General features: G+C 38.8%; 2 protein-coding genes and 1 long non-coding RNA gene across 5 annotated transcripts; 2 read left to right on the forward strand and 1 right to left on the reverse strand.

Moving 5' to 3' along the window:
- The first annotated feature begins 290 nt into the window (after window positions 1-290).
- Window positions 291-8418, forward strand: LOC5504907 (coatomer subunit delta). The gene is made up of 12 exons (XM_001625718.3): window positions 291-416; window positions 827-866; window positions 1711-1943; window positions 2176-2355; window positions 2856-3073; window positions 3987-4075; window positions 5331-5400; window positions 5867-6032; window positions 6104-6251; window positions 6504-6612; window positions 7119-7323; window positions 7672-8418. Exons 1-12 carry the CDS (start codon window positions 414-416, stop codon window positions 7759-7761), a joined length of 1551 nt encoding a protein of 516 aa, XP_001625768.2. The 5' UTR covers window positions 291-413; the 3' UTR covers window positions 7762-8418.
- An 803-nt stretch (window positions 8419-9221) lies between these two features.
- Window positions 9222-18816, forward strand: LOC5504908 (serine/threonine-protein phosphatase 2A regulatory subunit B'' subunit beta). Of its 3 annotated transcripts, XM_048732064.1 has the most exons (15): window positions 9222-10190; window positions 11833-11936; window positions 12342-12444; window positions 12884-12958; window positions 13163-13249; window positions 13512-13550; window positions 13885-14002; window positions 14350-14398; window positions 14925-15011; window positions 15178-15322; window positions 16821-16851; window positions 17095-17213; window positions 17625-17731; window positions 17933-18156; window positions 18197-18816. In XM_048732064.1, the coding sequence occupies exons 1-14, from the start codon at window positions 9654-9656 to the stop codon at window positions 18105-18107; spliced, it is 1776 nt and encodes a 591-aa protein (XP_048588021.1). In that variant the 5' UTR covers window positions 9222-9653; the 3' UTR covers window positions 18108-18156; window positions 18197-18816. The 3 variants fall into 3 exon arrangements, with proteins under 3 accessions (XP_048588021.1, XP_032229152.2, XP_032229153.2); XM_032373261.2 differs by having other exon boundaries at window positions 17933-18816; XM_032373262.2 differs by having other exon boundaries at window positions 13163-13225; window positions 17933-18816.
- On the reverse strand, window positions 13126-15278 carry LOC116612495. The gene is made up of 2 exons (XR_004293933.2): window positions 15148-15278; window positions 13126-15040 (listed from the first exon to the last, which is right to left on the reverse strand). It is a non-coding gene; the product is annotated as an uncharacterized LOC116612495 (long non-coding RNA).
- Window positions 18817-21159: the final 2343 nt, after the last annotated feature.

Here is a 21159-nt window from a genome sequence, read left to right on the forward strand (position 1 = left end):
ACATGGACATAGTGACATAAGAAAAAAACATTTCTTTTCTCTTATGTCGTTATGTCCATGTCATTGTGTCGGGCTTATGTCTTTATGTCGAAACATTCACACTTAAACATACGAAGTAAGAGTTCGCATACCACGGAAAACTATGGGAAACTTGTGAATTATATTATAGGCGTCCAAAACAGTATACCCAACGATTTTCAATATTATCCTAAAGCCCGTGGTCGCACCTAGGCCTGGGAACGAATATTGGTTGATCCGGGGTGCACATGCGCACTAATCATTTCTCCCATAATCCTCCTCGTGTCGTCGACGACTGTATTGCGGACGTGGCGGCCGAAGAGAACGAGAAAATCGTGAAACAACTCGGCCATAGAGAGCCTAGAAAGCTCTAAAAACAGCGAACGGAAGCCAAAATGGTAAGTTGATAATCAGAGTACAGATTGAGGGCGTTTTTTGCTGAGTTTGATCGTTATTCAGCCGACGAGAAGTGATTACGTGTCGTGATCTGGAAAGTGGTGTGTGAACTTTATGAACGTGACACTGACATTCTCTAAGTTCTTAATTCATTTCTTTCTACGAGCTTATGGCGATCGGAAGATCCTCACTGGTACACTGATATTCTTCTTGCTTTAGATATTATTTTAAGCCTTGATTTACTCGTTACATCACTTCTGTTGCATTCAAACATTGTCTGAAGTTGCTGTTCCTATGACTCTTTAAAATGAAATTTGAATTTGCAATCTCTAACCCGGCTTTCTGTACTAGGAATAGCTGGCTATTCTTTTGCTTGTTAAATATTCGTTATAACTTTGTTCCCCTCTCGCAGGTTCTCCTCGCTGCCGCAATATGTACAAAAAATGGAAAAGGTAAGCAAGTCTGGCATTGTTTTTGTTACCACAAATGAAACCCTCATATTATAACTTAAATATAATCTCTCCTGGAACATTTGTTTTCACACTTCTGTCCATAACTGCCGTCTATGCAATAGCTTAAACTGTAGCAAGTTTTGTGGGACATTATAACCATGTTCAATATATTTGTGTTTTTACTTCCTATACCCATATAATTTTCCAACCACTTTTATTTATTTTTTACTTCATTCCCCTACCTTTGAATTTAATAGTGTATCCATATGCTATGCCACAGGGATTTCCTGTATCCAACCTTGTGTCTAACTCTGGCTGTTTGCTAGAGATGACAAGTGTTACCCTACTGGCCTGTCCATAAAGCATTTGTCCACTGTTTGGCTTAAAAATCAAGTTTCACTAGAAAGCAAGGACTAACTGATCATGGTTAAACATGGATATAAACAATAAAGTTGTTGCACTAAAATTTGTGATTGGGTTGTATTGAAATTTCATAGCAGTTTTAAAACGTTAAATAAATTTTGGTAGTTAATGCTACGTTATATGTTAGAAGTCACAGGTGTACTTATCTTTTCCTAAGCAGTAAGAAATAACTATATTCCTGGCTTGTGTCAATGTATTTAACTTTTTAACTGCGGCTGGCTTAATATCCATAACCAATTACAGTAGAAGAGGGATTTGCAGCGCGGGATTTGCAGCACCTAATGTCGAGATCTGTTTTTTTTTTTACATCACTGAAAAGTTCCCAAGGGGTTGAACCCTGTTCCTCTTGCGTAAGAGTTGAAGCCCGTACCACTGAGCTGTTGCAGTGTAGCTATGACCCTCAATTTGATATTTGTTTCAGCCATCATTTCCCGGCAGTTTGTGGAGATGACAAGATCTAGGATAGAAGGTCTCCTCTCCGCCTTCCCCAAGCTCATGACGTCAGGAAGCAGTGTCAAACAGCACACGTTTGTTGAGACTGAAAGTGTTCGATATGTTTACCAACCACTAGAAAAACTCTACATGTTGTTGATCACAACTAAACACAGTAATATCTTGGAAGACCTGGAAACTCTCAGATTATTCTCTAGAGTGGTACGTAATTAATTTTGAGGTTGTTTTTATATAAACTTTACTGTTTTATAGGATTTTAGGTTTTATAGGGCTCTTTTATGTGTACCCCTCCCTGTGCCAGAAAATCATGTGCACCTCTCTCCCTCAGCATTTTTTTGTGTACCCCTCTCACTCCCCCTTAGCAAACCCTGGCACCCCTTCCCCTCAGTCCCTTCTAGTTGAGAACCTGATTATTGATTTTTGCGCATTTTAGATCCCAGAGTACTGTCGAGCCATGGAGGAGAGCGAGATAGGAGAGCATGCATTTGAGTTGATATTCGCTTTTGATGAGATTGTTGCTCTTGGTTACCGTGAGAATGTCAACCTAGCACAGATAAGGACATTTACCGAGATGGACAGTCATGAAGAGAAGGTCTTCCAGGCAGTCAGACAGGTAATAAAAATGTTGCAAGTCCCTTACCCGTGAATTGAGGTCATTTCTAATATGTCAGAGAGGTTGTTTTGGCAGTATTAGTGCTGGTATAAAAAGGCATAGTGCACATTCAATATTCAGTAACAACAAGATAAATGGATCTTGCCAGCCACCCTTTTGTTATTATCTCCATTCAAAATTGGAACATGAATAAAACTATTTCAAGAAATTTTGAAAAATGACCATCAGCCACGCTTTTGTTTTTATTTCTATTCAAAATTGGAAGATGCATAAAACCATTTGAAGAAATTTTGAAAAATTACTGTAAAGCGATATTTGATATGTGTTATTTATCCATCTTGAACTAAAATATCTCAGTATCACAATAAAAGATTCTTAAAATAGATAGATGCTTCTACTAATAATGACATAGCAAATTTTCATCAGGGATTAATTTTTTGACAAACGTGAAATAATGATTTCCAAGCACTCTTTTACAAATTTGCCTCCTGAACTTGTAGACCCAAGAACGCGAAGCTAAAGAAGAGATGAAGAAGAGGGCTAAGGAACTACAAGCTGCTAAAGTGGCAGCTGCAAAGGGACGTGGTGGCAGGGTGGCCATGCCTGGTTTTGGTGGGATGGGATCCAGCTCAACGAAATCAGATATCTCTTCAGGAAACATGGACACAGTACCCATTATTGATCCAACACCAGCACCAAAACCTTCCTACCCTTCACGGTACGATACCTTCCTAGCCTTCACAGAAAGATAACTCCCCAAACTATCCAACACTTCATAGTAAGATAACACCCAAGCCAACCTATCACACAGTACCTGTTATTGATCCAACACCAGCACCCAAAACTACTACCCATCATGGCTAGATAACACCAAAACCTTCCTACCCATCACAGCTACAATAGTAAACACTATTCTTTCTTGGTTTGAATGTAAGAACACAGTACATTCAAAAGGACTTTGTTAATGTAGAGACAAGTGTAATGTACACTAATTTATAGCATCTGAGACTTCTGTAGTGGCCAAAATGCATCGTATTAACAATGGGAAAACAAGTTTTTGAAATAATTCACCTCTCTATTGAGCCCCCCTCTCCAAAAGCCACACCCAACTCACCCTACAGCAAAAAAAAAAAAAAAAGAGAAATGAGGAGAGTATTCTTTGCTTGCATTTTGAAAGCCTTTTTGACATGCACCTGACTAGTCACTTGCCTAGAGCCTGACATACATACTGAGACAACCACAACCTGACAACTGCTTAAAGTACTGTGTCCACCACAAACATGCCTCAGGAATAAGGCAGGTCTGGGCATGTCCATTGCTTGATCTGTAAAAGCATGAGGTAGAATAACTCTAGTTCAAACAGTATAGTGTTGCACTGTGATATGTGCTTTACTTGGCAAAGGGCTAGAACACACATATGTTTAATAGTAAATAAATGTTCTGTTATTATTGTTATTTTTTAAAATAAGTGTTAAGTTTCTTATAATGTGCGTAAAAAGAATTGGTATGACTAGAAAAACTACAGACAAGCAATTGCTTAAGATGTCAGCAAAAACTACTACTGTCTTCACAGAGGCATAAGACATGACCTTGTTTTGATTTATTTCCCTAAAACGATATTTGCCTTACAGACCTGCTGGAAGTGGCAAGGCCATGAAGCTAGGTAGCAAGTCTAAAGATGTTGATTCTTTTGTTGACAAGCTGAGATCTGAAGGAACAGGTAACATAACATTAAACTCTCTCATTGGTTAAGTACAGTACAGCCTGCAGGGAACATAACATGTTGTGCCCAAATTTTGCACGTTTTTGTGTGTAATTTGAGTGTAATTAGATTCATACGCTCAAGCTACACACACCTAGAGTGGACTACACGCACCAAACTACACGCACCTGTTTGCCTCATTAACTTCTATGAAATCCCTTGAGAGTATTTGTGGCTACAACTCAATGCCACGTAAAGCAAACTTGGGCGTTTGGCATTCGATGTGATAGAATTCCGCTATTCAATAGCCTGATACAACTTTAGCTCCTTTAATTTATATTGGCAATAAAAACTGATCTCTACAAACTTCATGCCAAATTTGGCTTAATACAAGTAGTTTTACTAAGCGATAGAAGAAAGTTTTTTTTTTGTACTAATATGAAGGAATAAATGCGAAGGTTTTGTGTTAAACTGGTGCTTTCTTGCTCAAACAACAAAAAAGTTAAAAAAGCCGTGTCAAACTAATATATTTAGCAGCGCTACTAAAATCGCTATGAAATCTTTAGTCTTTATATATGGATGGTGTTATTTTGTACTTCACAATGTGTTGAAGGGATAAAAGCAAATGTTGTCTGTTGAACTCCTTCCAGTTTCTCAAACAACTGAAGAGCTCTGAAAGCCGTTTCAAATATCACTGTTCTTAGCCGTTTTACGAAATCACACAGAAATAACGACAAAAGCCTTAGTCTATACAATTCACTGGTCAATTTGGCGTCAGTAACCAGTAATGTAGGAGAGAGGTTCTTGATGCACGAAAGGAATAAATGTAAAAGTTGTGAGCCGTTGGGGCTTTATTCTTGTCGAACAGCGAAATAGAACCAAAGGCATGTCCAACAATCACTGCGGCCCTACTGAATCGTCCTACTAAAATATGCATGACAAAAGAAAACTACATGCACCGATTGTGTAGTACACTCAGCGTTTTACACGCAAAGTCTGCGCATGCACTACACTTAAACTACATTCAAAATACATGCAAAAAACGCGCAACGCTGTTAAGTTTCTTCCAGGCTGTACATTATGACTAGACTATATACAAGCTGTAGAAAATCTTGGTTGTGTAGGCGTGGTCGAATCTGATAAGGGCTAATGCATGAAACATAATAGCAAAGGATGTACATTCTTTAAAAAGAGCTTTTCCTTCTTACAGATTTTACTACTCTGTCTTGGTAATTGAGCTTAGCTCAAGTTTGTACATGCTCTCAAATTTCAGAAGTCATCAGTCACAAACAGAAATCTCTCGCTCAGAAGCCGGCAGCAGCTCCAGTAGTAAACCAGTCCAGGTAAAATTTATTTTTATTTTGCTGTAAAAATTTTACTGTAAGAATTATACAGTAAGAAATGTGATTATTTGTTTGCTATTGGGTTTCATACAACTTTAAAAGCTCTGATGCTAATGTCATCGTTCACATCTCTTACCATTTGTGTATATATGTTACTGCCAGAGTTGCAAGAAGCCATTTCATTTGTGAAATGTATGAGATGTTCTACTGTACTACCCTTCTACAGGGGAAACTCCACAAAAACGATACTCAATATAGCAATATTCTTGGCATAACATTAATTTCTCAGCTCATTATGATATTGTATGTATTTAGATTTATCTATTGTATTTGTTTGTTTGGGAGCTTCAGTCATACAATATGGAAACAAGGGGAGACAGACACTTGCATGATTCAATAAACTATACTAAATATAGAAAACATGAATATCTAAGTAACTAACAAAAAGCATATCTGTGCCTGGTAGTGTTCACCTCAAGACAGAAGAGAAGATCACACTCACTGCAGGCAGAGATGGTGGATTGCAAAACATGGAGATCCGCGGCATTGTTCTACTTAGAATCTCTGACAGCCAGTTTGCACAAATCAAGCTTGCTGTGGAGAATAATGATGATAAAGGCTTTCAGATACAGGTGACTAAATATAGCATAGAAGATTTCTTTCAGAGATTACAGAAAATCATGCATTCATTCGTCTTTTTCAGACTCACCCCAATGTAGACAAGAAATCGTTTGCCCAAGACAATATCCTTGTGCTGAAGCAAGCAGGAAAATCCTTTCCCACCAACTCTGATATCGGTCTACTTAGGTGGAGAATGCAGACAACCGATGAGAGCTTGATGCCTTTATCAAGTGAGTATACATTTTTCATTTGAAACATCTTGTTTTAGGATTGAATGGGTCATTTGTACATTTACATGGGAGTACTATACAAGATGTATAGTAGATTTTTAAAATATGATAAATGCGTAGTCTAGTTTTAAGGTGTCTCTATGTACTGTTCCCAATAACATTCATACATTTACCTAAATGAGTAATTGGCATCTTTACTATCTGAGCCATTTTAATTTTTCTTAATTTTTACAATTCATTTTATCTCAACAGTAAACTGCTGGCCTTCAGAAAATGATGGTCAGTGTGATGTTAACATTGAATATGAGCTCTTGGTGGATGGTCTGGAACTAAATGATGTTGTCATCACTATACCTGTGCCGTAAGTATCCAACAAGACCATTTGCATCCATCTGCTATCTGTTAGCCCTGTTGTTATCATAATACATACCTGTGCCGTAAGTATCCAACAAGACCATTTGCATCCATATCCTATCTGTTAGCCCTAATGTTATCGTAATACATACCTGTGCCGTAAGTATCCAACAAGGACATGCACCTCCATCTGTTATCTGTTACCCCAATTTTAAATGCAAAAGAGTAAGTTATCCAAGAATGGTTACACAGGGTCTTAAAGATTAATCAGAAGTGCAACTAACAAACATAAAATCATAGAATAGCTTTGCAATGAAGCTTGTTACTTGGTTACACATTTGGAGCTATACCCTTGATTTTATGATTTTCCGTGGATGTCCAAGAGGTTGCTGAAAGCACACAACAATTTAAGTTTAAATAATATTGACATAATATATTTTACATTCTAAAATCAAAACAGCATGTCATATGCTACATCATTGTTTATTTTTAATTTTGTGAATCTCTCTATAGGCATGGCGTCGGTGGTCCAGTCGTTGGCGAAATTGATGGCGAGTATCACTACAACCACAAGCAGTCGACGCTTGATTGGCAGGTGCCAGTCATTGATGCAAGTAACAAGAGTGGCAGCATGGAGTTCAGTATTGCAGGGCAACCTGGCGACTTCTTCCCAGTTACCGTCTCATTCTTCTCTTCAAAAACATATTGTGATTTAAAGGTAAATGTCTCCCTCATCTACTTTGGGGGGGGGTTCTTTTTGTTAGCAAAATGATCTGAATGAAGAATGATTCTTATTTAGAGTCATTCTTCAAACATTTTGTTTGAAACTCATTGCTGCATTTTTTTATTTTTCGATTTTCAATATTCTAATTTCCAACTAATAAACTTAATTGAAGGAAGCCAGATCACAATTTAGGTATTGAAAATTGTCTGTGAGACTTTATGGGCTAAACGGAATGTTTGAGAACTATATTAACATTCTACCAAGGTGCTAATTTGGGGGAGGTGGTTATATATTCATGCAATAATGGTATACATATATAGACTAACACTTCTTCTTTTTTAGATTATCAGTGTTTCCCAGGTGCAAGGTGGAGAACCAGTCAAATTTTCCCAAGAAGTACAATTTACTGTGGATAAATATGAATTCGTATAGAAATTACTACATGTTATCGAATAAACTGACTTATAGGCAATTCATATTTTACAAAGCAAGCAGACAAGAGTGTTACCAGAGGAAGAGAAATAGAGATCAACGATATGTGCATGGCATACATAGATTGGTTTATGATCCAGCTCATACCTGCTGCATATAGCAGGCCATCCATGACAAATCAAATATCAAAATCGATCTGGTATATGAAATGAAACGGAAGCAGAGCAGACATGTATACAGGATTCGCTGCATTGGGTGCACAGTCATAGGTGTCATATGGAAAGGTAGTTCGGTGATCTTTCAAAAAGAAATGACCCACTTTTTGGTGGCCAAGGGGGGGCAGGCATCCTGTGCACCCCCCTGTGTATGCGCTTTCAAAACACATCAATATTACTTACTGCAATATCTTAATACTAAAAGAAAGAATTATAAAGTAGTTTATCATCATTCTTGGAATTATGTTTTTTTAAAGCCTCACACTATTGTATTTATACTGTAAATTGAGCTCTTCAAGGGGGAACACTGCCAGAAGAGTATGGATGCTATAAGTGTTATGATCAAAATAAAAATGTTTGTAGGTCTTTAGGCTGTTACTGTAGATGAGCTAATGTGATTGTAACTGATTAGTAAATTTTAAAGAACTCTGGACGTTCATTATTTTGTTGTGCAATTTGTTTTATTTTGTTGTGCAATTTTAAATTTTCCATACCAAAAAGTGTTAAATGTGGTGGTGGTGACTACGAAACTGGAAAGTGGTGGCCATATCCTCTCATAAAGGGGGGAGTGTGATTTACATATTTAGGGGCAGACATTGCAAATTGGACTGGTCTGTTTATAAAAAATAGCAGTCCAAGATCTGTCTTGACTAAAAGGCATATCAATCTTCCATGAAAAAAAATTAAGCATGCCAACTGGCCATGGAAAAATACTTAGCTGGACAAAAAAATGACTTATTATATCCAGCAGTGCATCCTTTACGTGACCAGACTGGGGCTGTTTTCTAGAAAGCAAGTTAGTGCTAACCACAGGATAAATACGGCTATCTTGAGACTTGATTGGATAAAAAGGGCACTCATCCCAGGGTTAGCGTTGTTAGCTTTCTAGGAACCTGGCCCTGGTTGAGAGGGCTGGTCTGTCTATGGGCCTAACGGGACCATGTATAGGGAAGGGCTGGTAGTGCTATAGCCCTACCACTTTTTGGCTTGGGTTGATTTTTTTCAGGGCTCCAGATTTTTCTCAGGGCTCGTTTGTCTTGGCCAAATTTTTAGTCCTACCATGGTCTCCGCGGTCCCTGGCCTGAACCTCCTTATCCCATGTCAACTCTACCTCAGACCTAGATAGTTAGTATCGGCGATTTTATTCAGAAGACCAAACTCACCACGCCCGGGATATGTGGGCATACCTGTGGTTTTACTTCAAGAGTAAAAATGAGAACTAATCATACCGCTGACCGGCCGACTTCCGGCTCGGCGCGCGCCACTTTCGAGATGTTGTTTATGTGAAGAACTTGAATTTCTTTCGGATTCACCTCGTAAATCATGGATTCCATGGCCTTTTCATTTATCTTATCAACTTGAAGTACATACTGGAAGCTTTGAAAGGACTTGGTGCACTGTAATACTGCGGATTTGGCTGGTTTTACTGGAGCAAGATTATATTACAAACTTTTTCATCTCCTCGATGTCAACGGTAACTTCTAGTTGGGGCGCGTTCTTTAGTCTTGAAAGGAGGATAATTTGGGTTTTAATGACGCTGTTCTGAAAACATTCAGACCTTTGACTTGCCCACTCGTACCCAGGAGAGATGCTCAAAACTATTGGGCGTAAAAACGTCAGGAAACGTGGGCTTATAAACATTTACAGCACAGATCATAGATAGAAAGTCATTCCTCGATGACACGAATGGCTGTAACACCTCTGCTAAAGGCAAAAGTCGATGAATTATTCCTACGATGGCTATCCATGCCAGAGACTCAAAAGATTCTCCATGAGGACTTAGAGAGAGTCATTGAGGGGCGGCCGATCGCGGAGAAAACCGACAAGAATGTGCTAAGTAATTTGACAGTGGGTTCAAGTCGCTCGGTTTCCCCTCCCGCCCCTAGTTCGTCCCCGACCCCCTCCCGGTCACCTAGAAGTCCGAGAGATGTGAGAGCGCTGAGAAAATCCGGGACAAAAACTCCGCCGATATCGCCAAGGCTAGAGCGGCATGGTTCAGGGAAAAATCTCATGAAGGAGCATGTTAAAATTGACTTAAATGGCTCTGAAATCCGCGAGGGTTGTGCAGCGAATATTCCCCAATTTTACTTTCCAAACGGACCTCCACCACCGAGCGGAAAGAGACTTGAGTTAACTTTCAAACGAGTTTCTGAAGTCTTTGGTGTTTTTGAAGGAGGGAAAGCAAAAAAGGAACAATTCTCATCCGTGACAAAGGTAGGAATATGTGAAGGTTTCTTAGGGGGAAAACAATAACGTGTATAATATTTTGTTTTACATTATCGCGCGCGCTGAAAGAAAGAAGGCCAGCGTTGCGTTTAGTTGTACAAGTACAACAAAGAGCTCACAATAATTCGTTATCGCAAAGCATAAACACTGTAGCAGAATTTATCTTTGTATGTATTCATTGGCCGTCAAATTCAATCCCAGACTGTTAACCTCATCAAATAATTCGTCAAATTCTTGCTCGGTTATGGAAGGTCACCGAAAAACGAGCGGGCATTTTTCGCGTGAGTTCGCTACGGGTTTCTAATTTCACAAGACCGTTCACGCTATGTCGTCTGGAGTGAGTACGGAGCTAAATCCGAAACGGAAGTACCATTTTCATATCCCCGTAATATTCACACCATATGGCCATGAGCCAGAAAAGTATAACCAAAAACCCTTGGTGTGAAACGGCTCATTATAAATTTAGTATTTACGGTGGTGATTTTTTTGCTAATTTTAACACATGGAGGTAATTAGCCGAACACATGGAAACATTTACGAAATACACCTCTCGGTTTATTCTAGAATTACCACTAAATGGGATCCGCTTATGATTCTTTCTTTGTTTGTAAAGGTTTTTCGGCTTTAATTTTATAGCATATTAAGAACGGCTGCCTAAACCGAATGCCGTTAAAAATATAGTTTCTTTTTTAAGTGGAAAGTGAAGTAGCTGGCTAATCTTATTGGAAATGTATCTCAACACCAAAGTCACGGCATTGTAAATTTAGTACAGTATTCTAAAATAACGCTGATATTTCATTTCAATTTCTATAATCGAATATTCAGGCCAAGTTGAAAATGCTTGGACAAACAGTATGATGCGTTTAACAATTTGTTTCTAAAAAAATAGAATAAAAACAGATCTAACAAATGTGTTATTGCAACTTAAACAATTGTGTTTTTTCTTCTTCTAGTCTTTAGGTTTTGAGATTCTACTTTCTAATATAACAATGTGATCCATGATGTTTGTTGACTTGGTAAATTGCTTGGCAAACAATCATCTAGAGAGACAAAGCATCATGCAAATAGCTCATTGCATGATAAAAGCAGTTTATCAAAGTTGTATAAACATGCTTATCAACATGCTAATTCTACTGAGGACTAAAGGTGTTTCCTCATCTTGTTACTCCCCATTGCTTTTGGCTTATGGTAAAGGAAAAATATTAAGTTACCAAATAAGTTTGATAACTTGATAAAATGATCCTAATCTTCTTGCTCAGTCAGGCGAATCTTGATTTCTCCATGGGCAAAACTAACTGACTAACTTATGATAATAAGAAGTTAATGCATTAGGATTTTTATATGTCTTGTAACATAGGGGAAGAATTTAAACATTTTTCTTAAATATTATGTATTTTTAACTAAAAATATGTTCTTTCCCAGTTTTTTGTTTATTTTTGTCATGTTCTAGGTCATTAGATTTCCTACTATCTGGTTTTAAGCAAATGATCTGCCTTTGTATTGGAAGGCCTTATTGTAACCTGTGTTTAACAGATTTCCTATTCCCCTTCATGTTAGGGTTATAATCTTCCCTAGTACTGTAAGGCATAATTCCTTATATGATATTATGATTTGTTACTCTCTATTTTAGGCATGTAATCTGCCCTTGTACTGGAAGCAACCACTGTTCGCCTGTGCTGGTGGTAACAAGAATGGCTTTGTCACTCTGCCGATGTTCACATCTATGTGGAGGAGGTATGCCGATTGTTTTTTTGTTGTTGTTTTCCAGGCCTTTTTTCTGTGACACTGTCCATAAAATAGTTAATCCTCTGTCTTGTCAGGAAATGTAATGATGCAGCAGAATAAAGAACAGGAGCGTATAGAAAAGAAACAGGAGAATATAAAAATGCAAAAGTAGAGATACAGCAATATGGGAGAGTATAGAACTGTGTTAATTTTTCCAGGAAGAATGCTACTTGTCATGTTAGAATATTGGAAATAAATATCCCTATGCAAAGGAATATATAATTATGAACTTTTTTGTAATTTCCAGGATAGGTCCTGTTAGAGTTTGAACAATCTTGCACTTGTTTGCAAGTGTAAATGAATACCCTATTCATAGGAATATAGAAATGTGTAAACTGTTGTGTAAATATCCAGGGTGAGTGCCACCTGCCATGATGATGCCTCAAGGTTCGTGAGGCTGCTGGCCAAGCCAGGTCGTAGCCATCTGGATTCAGAAGATTTTGTACCTCTCATTCAGGTTAATATCGCAGAATTTCAAATATTTAACAGTGCAAAATTCTTCTGACTCTGCTTCTTTTTTGGTTATTGAGCTGCAAATCCCTCTACATCTTCTATCATATTGTACTACAGTAAAACCTCCATAAAGCATATATCCTGAAGTACAAAGATTCGAACTTGTTGCCTGTATCCTTCATTCTTCTTCTTTCTCCCCCCCCCCCCCCCCAGCTTTCAGCTTCATTTCCCATTCCCTCCCAGCCAACCCTCCTTTCTCTCCCCCACAGCTTTCGGTTTCATTCGCCATTCCCTCCCAGCTAACCCTTTTTTCTTCTCCTCCCCTCTTCCAGCATCTTTCACTGCTCCCATGCATCTCTACCCCCCCCCCCCCCCCTCTTTGACTTCCCTTCTCTCCCCAACACTATTTATCTACATCCCCATGATGACACTTGTGTTTTTAGGATATTGTTCAGTCTCACCCTGGCTTATCCTTCCTTGAGGATGCGCCCGAATTTCACTCAAGATATGTGCATACTGTAAGTTAATCAATGTTGTTACCTTTCAATGACTTTTAATATTATAATCATAGGTTTCAAACAGATATAAAACTGGCTGATCCAATGAATTAGCTTCATATAATTGAAACTCCTCCTATGCACACTAAGTAACTTCTTGTTAAAAATAAGGGAAAAGGCAGTGCATGTGAATTGTTTTATGTACAGTATTTTCCTTTATTTCAGGTTATAGCAAGAATCTTCTACAGTGTAAACAGTTCATGGACAGGAAAGATAACAATACCAGAAGTGAGACATAGTAACTTTTTAGAGGTAGGGTTTATGATGAAAAAAGGCTTGAGGGTTGCCAAAAATGATAAGGGGGGAGCTCCTAGACGAAGCAGGCCCACACCCAATATTTTTGCAGTCATAGGTATTTTGGGATTTTGAGTATATTATTTGATGATCCTTCCCATGCACACCCCTAGCTACACTCATGGCAAGATACGCCAACACTTAGTAAGGTTGATAAAAGACAGCTTTAGTTCTCCACCATTCTCATGTTCACCATTCTCATTTTCATCTCTATTTTCAGGTTTTAGCATCTCTTGAGGAGGAGGAAGATATAAATGAGGTATAACACATTCCTTATATACTTTATGTATGAATGAGGTATAACACATGCCTTATATGTATAAATGAGGTATAACACATTCCTTATATATGTAAGGCATAACACATGCCTTTTACATATATGTATAAATAAACACATGCCTTATATATGTACAAAAATGACTTTTAACAAACACCTTTCGTATAAATGAGGTAAAAACTTTCGATTTACATATAAATCAGTTACAACACACACTCTCACATTTTAATGAGGTACAACACATGCCTAATTCATGTAAAAATGATGTATAACACACAAGAGTGTTTCTGGTGCTCAGATCTCGCTGTTTTTCTAGGTGCTGGAGTATTTTTCATATGAACATTTTTATGTAATATACTGCAAGTTCTGGGAGCTTGACACAGACCATGACTTGTTGATTGATGAGAAGGACCTCTGTAAACACAGCAACCATGGTGAGAGACATAGCCCTAAGCTCAAATCCGACCATTAGAATTAGGCATGAAGTAGCCAACAGTTTTTAGTGTTCCACTGATTTGTTACCTGAGGGATTTCCAGTTGCAGAGGTTATATCCAAACGATCTTTTATTTATTTTTCATGTGTTATTGTTTGTTGGCTAATTGTTTTGTGCCACATTATATCCAAACAATCTACTTGCACATGTTAACATTTAGCTTGCACTTGCACATGTTAACATTTAGCTTGCACTTGCACATGTTAACATTTAGTTTGCACTTGCACATGTAAACATTAAGCTTGCACTTGCACATGTTAACATTTAGCTCTTGGTATTGTTTGCAGCCCTCTCCTCTAGGATGGTGAAAAGACTTTTTTCAGGCTGTGTCACAAGGTATGGTTCTTTCAGCACACCAGATCATCGTAAGGATTATAGTAGCTGAACCACCAGCTGTGTGTAGACCTATAGCTAACGTGGGTACAGGGGGTATTCACACCCCTCCTAGACCGACAAACAGATGTATCTTCTTATTGAAAAATCACTCGATCTTATGAAAAATGAAATTATATGTAGCTTTTTTGTTTGAAGCCCAAAGTAACATCTCGAGACAGGATCAATTGTGCTTCACTGTGAATCTAGATGAGTAATCCGGCTAAGATGCAGAGCAGTTAAAAATTATCAATGGGACTTAGTGTGTAAGCACTTTTTATGAAAATTCTAGCATTGGGTAGCATCCCCCAGAGCTCTTTTCTAGAATTTTGAGCAAATTAGTGCAAGCAAATTGGCGTAATTTTGAGCAAATTAGTGCAAGCAAATTGGCGTAATTTTGAGCAAATTAGTGCAAGCAAATTGGCGTAATTTTGAGCAAATTTCCGGTTAAGAGAAATACCTTGTGTTAACTTGTGTTATTTTATCTCAGGGGTAAAACGTACTTGGAAGGGAAAATGACTTACCCTAAGTATGTGTGGTTCCTGCTGTCAGAAGAAGACAAAAAACACCCAAGAAGGTGCAGTAGCTAAAGTTATTCCCTTTTTCCTAAAGAAATACCTATATCAATTGGCATTGATTTCTCCAAAACGTTGCAATACAAAGTTCATAAGCTCATAAGTTTGATCAAAGAACTGTACAAAAAGACAAGTAACCTGACAACTTGCTGACCCTCTCCCACTCAGTATAGAGTACTGGTTCCGTTGTATGGATCTTGACGGCGATGGCGTGCTGTCCATGTACGAGCTAGAGTACTTCTATGAAGAGCAAGTAGCCAAAATGGACGCTCTTGGGATAGAGACGATGGCTTTTGAAGACTGTCTATGCCAGGTAGGAAGTTCATCGGATATTGGAACCTTAAGGCTGGTTGCCATATAGTTCGTGTATGATTATATGGAAACTCCCCTCCGATTTTGTGTGATTGTGTGATCATTTGAAAGCCTCTTTGCGGTTTGAATGCGTTCAGTTGCCACATACTAGCTGTGATCCAGTGCAGTCTTAAGGTGACTCGAAAGAAATTCCAAGCTAACCCAAGCGCGTCTAGGCCAAGCTGCCTTTTTTTGCTGTAACTCGCGCAATGCGCACATTTCAGATATCATACTTGGACCAAATGAAAGACTGACCTTCTGTAATAGATGCGATTTATTCGATTTTTCATAGTCTTTGTATTTTTAATAATATACGATCAAAGTAACCTCGCTATTAGCGCTTCTTAGGCGCTTCTTGTGCAGATATTTTTGCACCTTACTTTGTTAATCTTCTTCAACACACTTGGTGGACATTTCCTGAAAACGAGAGCAAAATCGTAGGACGCATTTCTGCGTTTCATAGCTTTTTTTAATCGCATAGTAAAATATCTTGCAATTAATTATACAAATTCAAATGTCTTTACAATCTTCTACAAAAGACCCGAACTTGAACTTTATTGACTAAAAGTCATCTTATAACCTATAATATGTGAAGCATCAGTTCGATCGTCTGTAGTAAAAAGCAAACCGAAGGATTTTTACATTTCCAAGACTTGCCCATAACCTTCGCCTAATATGAAGATAGGGAAAGGTTAACACCACTTTTTGAAGGTCCGATTAAGGCGACTAGCTTTTCTACTTGGCCCTCAATCACTCATAGACATATACCACCATGCTATTACTTGGTTCAGTCGGGATGGCAGAGCGAAATGTTTATTCTTTCTTGCGAAATAGACTTTTGTGTAATTGGTACGACATTATTGAGTTCGGGCATTGCTCCAAAACCATCTTTGTTGATAAATGCTAATGCCACGGCGTGGAATTCACGCCATATTAAGAGGCCCTAACTGTCAATCATATATAAACCTTACTTCATATGATAACAAATCTCCCACCCTGTCGCCAGGAGTTGCAATATAATTTGTTTTTCTATTTATTTTGTTTACCAATAGTTATGCTTTGTCTAAAGAAACAGAATTTGAGTTAAAAGTGGATCAACAGTATTTTAATCCTCTAGAATTCATAGAATATAGCTCCGTTTTATTTAACTGTGACATTTGCTACCATGACTACGACGACAAAGCCAATTAGGAAGCGAAAATGCGAAGGTTTTGATTGACACATTTAGGACAGTGGAGTTTCCGTCATGTAATGAACAAAACAATTTCTATGCCACCTCATATGACTAGATGCGTGCATGTAAATCTTATAGTATATTTCTGTTATTGATTTATGTATTTCCAAAACTGTCAAACTTAAAGATGGCCACCAAAATAACAGTCTTTTACACCTTTCATAACTATTTTTTGGAGTTCTTACAAAAGATGTGACGATCTTATTTATTGTTCTTTTCCCTGCAGATTCTTGACATGGTCAAGCCAAAGACTGAGGGTAAGAAAAATAAAACACTTTAGGTTCCTGTGAAGGACTTGAAAATGGCGCCGTAGGAGTTCGATGTAGCTGCCTTCTTATCTCAACATAAAAGCCTTCTCTGGAACACAATCCCAACCCCCCCTACCCGAACTACTGCCACCACTGATATTTGAGCGTATTCCTTTGGTCTTTCATCTACCTCGCTAATTTCTCATCACATCAGTCTATTTGTCTAATTGTTGTCTATCTTTGGTGTGACAGGCAAGATAACCCTGACAGATCTCAAAAACTGCAAGATGGCATTCATCTTCTTCAACACCTTCTTTAATCTGGACAAGTACCTGGAATTCGAACAGAGGGACCCGTTTGGCTCAGCCAGGGTGGGTGAATTGATCATGCCTTCCACAGCAGTTAGGTCCCTGAATATGAAATGAGTTAATGTTTCAACCTCTTCTGTGTCAATCACAAGAATGGAGTGTGCAGTCTGGTATAGGTCAGAAAGTTTGTTAGTCTGCGCTTACTGGAGTCTGTTAGTAACATAAGAGATGACAGAAGATACATTTGATTTGAGGTTTATGATCTGCTTTTGTAGGGTTGGTTGTTTTTTTTGAGTAATTCAGAATCTAGTGTGTTGTGGCTGGGTGATGACATGTTTGGATGTTCTGCTGATTCAGAAGCTAGTGTTTTATTGTTGGTTATGTCACGGTTGTGTGTTCTGCTTTGGCCATTCAGGAGTTAAAATGTCATGGTTAGTGGTAGCATTTCCTTAGAGTTATGCTTGTGTGATTCAGGAAGTGGCCGACAGTGACTTGCCGCCCCCAACAGACTGGGAGAGATACGCCCAAGAGGAATACGAGCTCCTTGTAGCCGAGGAAGGCGCTGCCGAACAGTGTGACGGGTAAGGACAACACTTCTCTACAAAGCATAGAAAACTAGGCATTCTGGCCAATACAGGTGACAAATAAGATCATGAATTCGTGGCCGATTCCGAATTTTCAACAGGCCTTTAAAAAAAGCCACCCTCGAAACAGTCTCTCGCGGTTAAGCTCGAATTAAGCACCAAATAAGAAGATGTTGTTATGGCGTTTTCGCTCCACAGCTACGAAGATGACTTTGAGGAAGAAGAGCTCCAGGAATTTAACGCAGAAGACAACATCCTCTCGCTAAAAGGACTGACGAGCGATGAAGAGGACCCTAAACCCTGGGGGATGGTGACAGGGATTGACGAAGGTGATGACGATAAGGACGATGATGACGACTTCAACTTTTACTGAAGGGTGGTCTGCGGCTCCTTCTACTGAAGGGTGTACTTCTGGGTGTCTTCGCGGCTCCTTCTACTGAAGGGTGCACTTCTGGGTGTCTACCTTTGCTGCTGGTTGAGTCGCCAAATGGCTGAGCTCGTGTCAGTGTCACAACGGAGACACCGATACTCATTCCAAATGTGTGCAATAAAGGGTTCTATGATATAGCATACCGATAATCCTATCAATTTTTATAATGGCAGGAGGCTAGTATTCAAGTTGTCCCACGGCTCGAAACACATGGGTGTACAAGCGAAAAGCCAGTAAAGCATTCGTTAAGGGTATATCTCAGTGGCCTTATTGCCATTTACCGTTTCTTTACACAGAAGTTTGTATCGCCCCGTTCAGCAAGGATCCACTCATTGTTATATGTCACCAAATAAAGCCCTGCTAAGAAGATTATTTGGTATTTATTTGGTAGTGGCCGGCTACCGAGATGTGTGATAGCGTGGTTAAGCTTATCGACTTGAATGCAGATGTGCAGTAATAAAAGCAAATAAAATATGTATAACATTTGGCGCAATTGTCACATTTCAGTTCCAGGGCAACCAACGTTCTTTTCATGTACCGTTTCAAATGCAAATGCATGTAAATGAACCTAAAACTAATGAACGTATATATTCTGAAAAAATAAAACGGATGGCATAGATTTTGTTACGAATAAAGGTCAGATAAAGTCTTACTACGTTTGCCTTTGATGTGCCGTGAGGCTAGCGAAATATTACGAACTTGAGGCGCGTTTCCAGGTTTGCTGGCGGGTGCAGATTTAGGTGCCATATAGAAAAAGGATAGCACTTGAGAAGATCCTTAAAAATAAAATAAAACATTACCTACCGACTGATACACGTAACTCTAGTTTCGCGATTTCCAAAAATCCATGCGGGAAAACGTAAGTGACATTCTTGGGTGAAATATACTCGTTATGGGTACACGTTTGTCTATGCTTTTTGTTGGACAATCCCACTTGTTTTGAATTGAATTTATTTGTCCGAAATGAAAATAGTAACCTTTTTTACCGAAAATAGTAAAATCGCGAAAATGAATTGTCGCGAAATTTCGGCATTTTGAAATTGCGGAGTTATAACCTCGTGTTGAGGGTATCAAAACAGGGCCGTAGCAGGGGGTGGGGTGGGGTGGGGCGTGGCAGTGCTATGCCTGCACTCCCCGCAATTTTGTTAAAAAATTATAAGGAAATGACCGGCTGTGCCCTCAGATATTTTCTTAATGTTTCTGTATTTTTCCTCTCCTCAAGCCCCCAAATATACAAATATAAAGCCTGCTACGGCACTGAAAAAACATCCGTTTTAGTAGAATAGCCATCCTGAAGCGCCCAGCCCCCTCACGGTTGAAGCTTGAAGTTGGTTACGCAGAAGGCAACATCTACCGCTGAAAGAACATGACTAGCCCATTCGCCCTTTTTTACACAGCAGTTAGTATCGCTCGCTCCATCGTTCTATGTGTCTCAAAATCTCTGCTCTTTGTATTATTTAGCAATTGCTGCATGTATATTCACTGAGATGTGTGTCGTTAAAATATACTTACGGGAACTCCCGTCAGAGGGATCTGTACTTTTTCTCGACTTATGTAAATGTATAGGTTTAGGATTCTCAGGATCATCTAGTAGCCTGCTAGCCGGTTCTGTTTCGGGGTTATTCGGAAATGTTTTGTTTTCGGATATATTGGGAATTCTGTGGCGCGTGCAAAGGCCGAGGTAAGTTGGGGAGAGGGTGCAAAGAAATGTGAGTACTTAGAGTTATTCTAGAGATGATACGAAAGAGGCATATTGCTTAGAGTGCCTTTCAATACAAAGTGAGAGCTAAGAATCCATATACTAACTTATAATGGTATATTGCAAGATATTCCCAACCTATTGTACTTACAGTTATACTAGAGATGGCACGAAGGAGGTAATAGCATATATAGTATGCCTTTCAATACGAGCTATGAGCTACAAACCCACATACAATGCCTTGCATTTTCATTATCCCAGGATGCCTTGTATTGGTTATCACTTGCCTTTCTGTAACAAAAAAAAAATTAATATTAAGTTGTCACAAGATAGCATAAATACATATCATTAAATGGCAGTCGTTTTTCTAAAATGGTCTAAAAGGGCCTGGGGTGAGCGTGCAGAAAGTCTGTGATGTTCTAAAATGGTCTAAAAGGGCCTGGGGTGAGCGTGCAGAAAGTCTGTGATGTTCTAAAATGGTCTAAAAGGGCCTGGGGTGAGCGTGTTCTAAAAGCGATAGGGCCTGAGTCTATTTCAAGATGGCGGCCTGCAGATGCAGACTCGCAGTAAACACGATTTCCTGCAAGTTTGTGTGGAAATTTTCGATGCACAAAGCTCTGGCGACAAAAAGCGAAAGCATGTTTGAAGCGGACTTTAAAGCATGGTATGTAATGACCGAGCGAGCTAGAAAAACAACAGTTTTTAAACAGATTGATTGATATGTTTATGCTCTCTTGATTGTCATGACAACCAAAAGTGATATTTCGTATCCATGTACATTTGCAACAAGGGTCACACATAATTAAGGTTTGCAAAAGAGAAATATATAAGGAGCAATGCTTTTACCGATGCATTCCCAGATACAATACAAAATATTATGCTCGCTTTTTTAATCAGAATCAGAAACTGTGGATTAATGAAAGAACAATATATTTTTTTAAACTTCGATGAGAATGCAAAAAAAAAAAAAGTACGCATTGAATCAGCAGGCCTGTAGCCAGAATCAAAATTTTATACCGAGGCAAAGCTAGCCACTGGATGATAAATCCAACAAGAAGCGGGTGTTTTATCTCATACTTTTCAATTGTGAAACGCTAGAAACATCAAAAATTTACCGAGGTGATTGCCTCACTTGCATCATGCTGGCTACGGCCCTGATCAGATGCATGTGTACAAAGGGACCCCTAACAGCGTGCACGAAGAAAAAGGGAAGACAGTTGTTCTTGTACGACTGAGGACGAAAATTTACTTGCCTTTTTTGGAAGTTTTGTTGCATTTGATTCACAACTCCTCCAC

Source organism: Nematostella vectensis, chromosome 9 (genome assembly GCF_932526225.1).
Source record: "Nematostella vectensis chromosome 9, jaNemVect1.1, whole genome shotgun sequence".
Lineage (NCBI taxonomy): Eukaryota > Metazoa > Cnidaria > Anthozoa > Actiniaria > Edwardsiidae > Nematostella > Nematostella vectensis.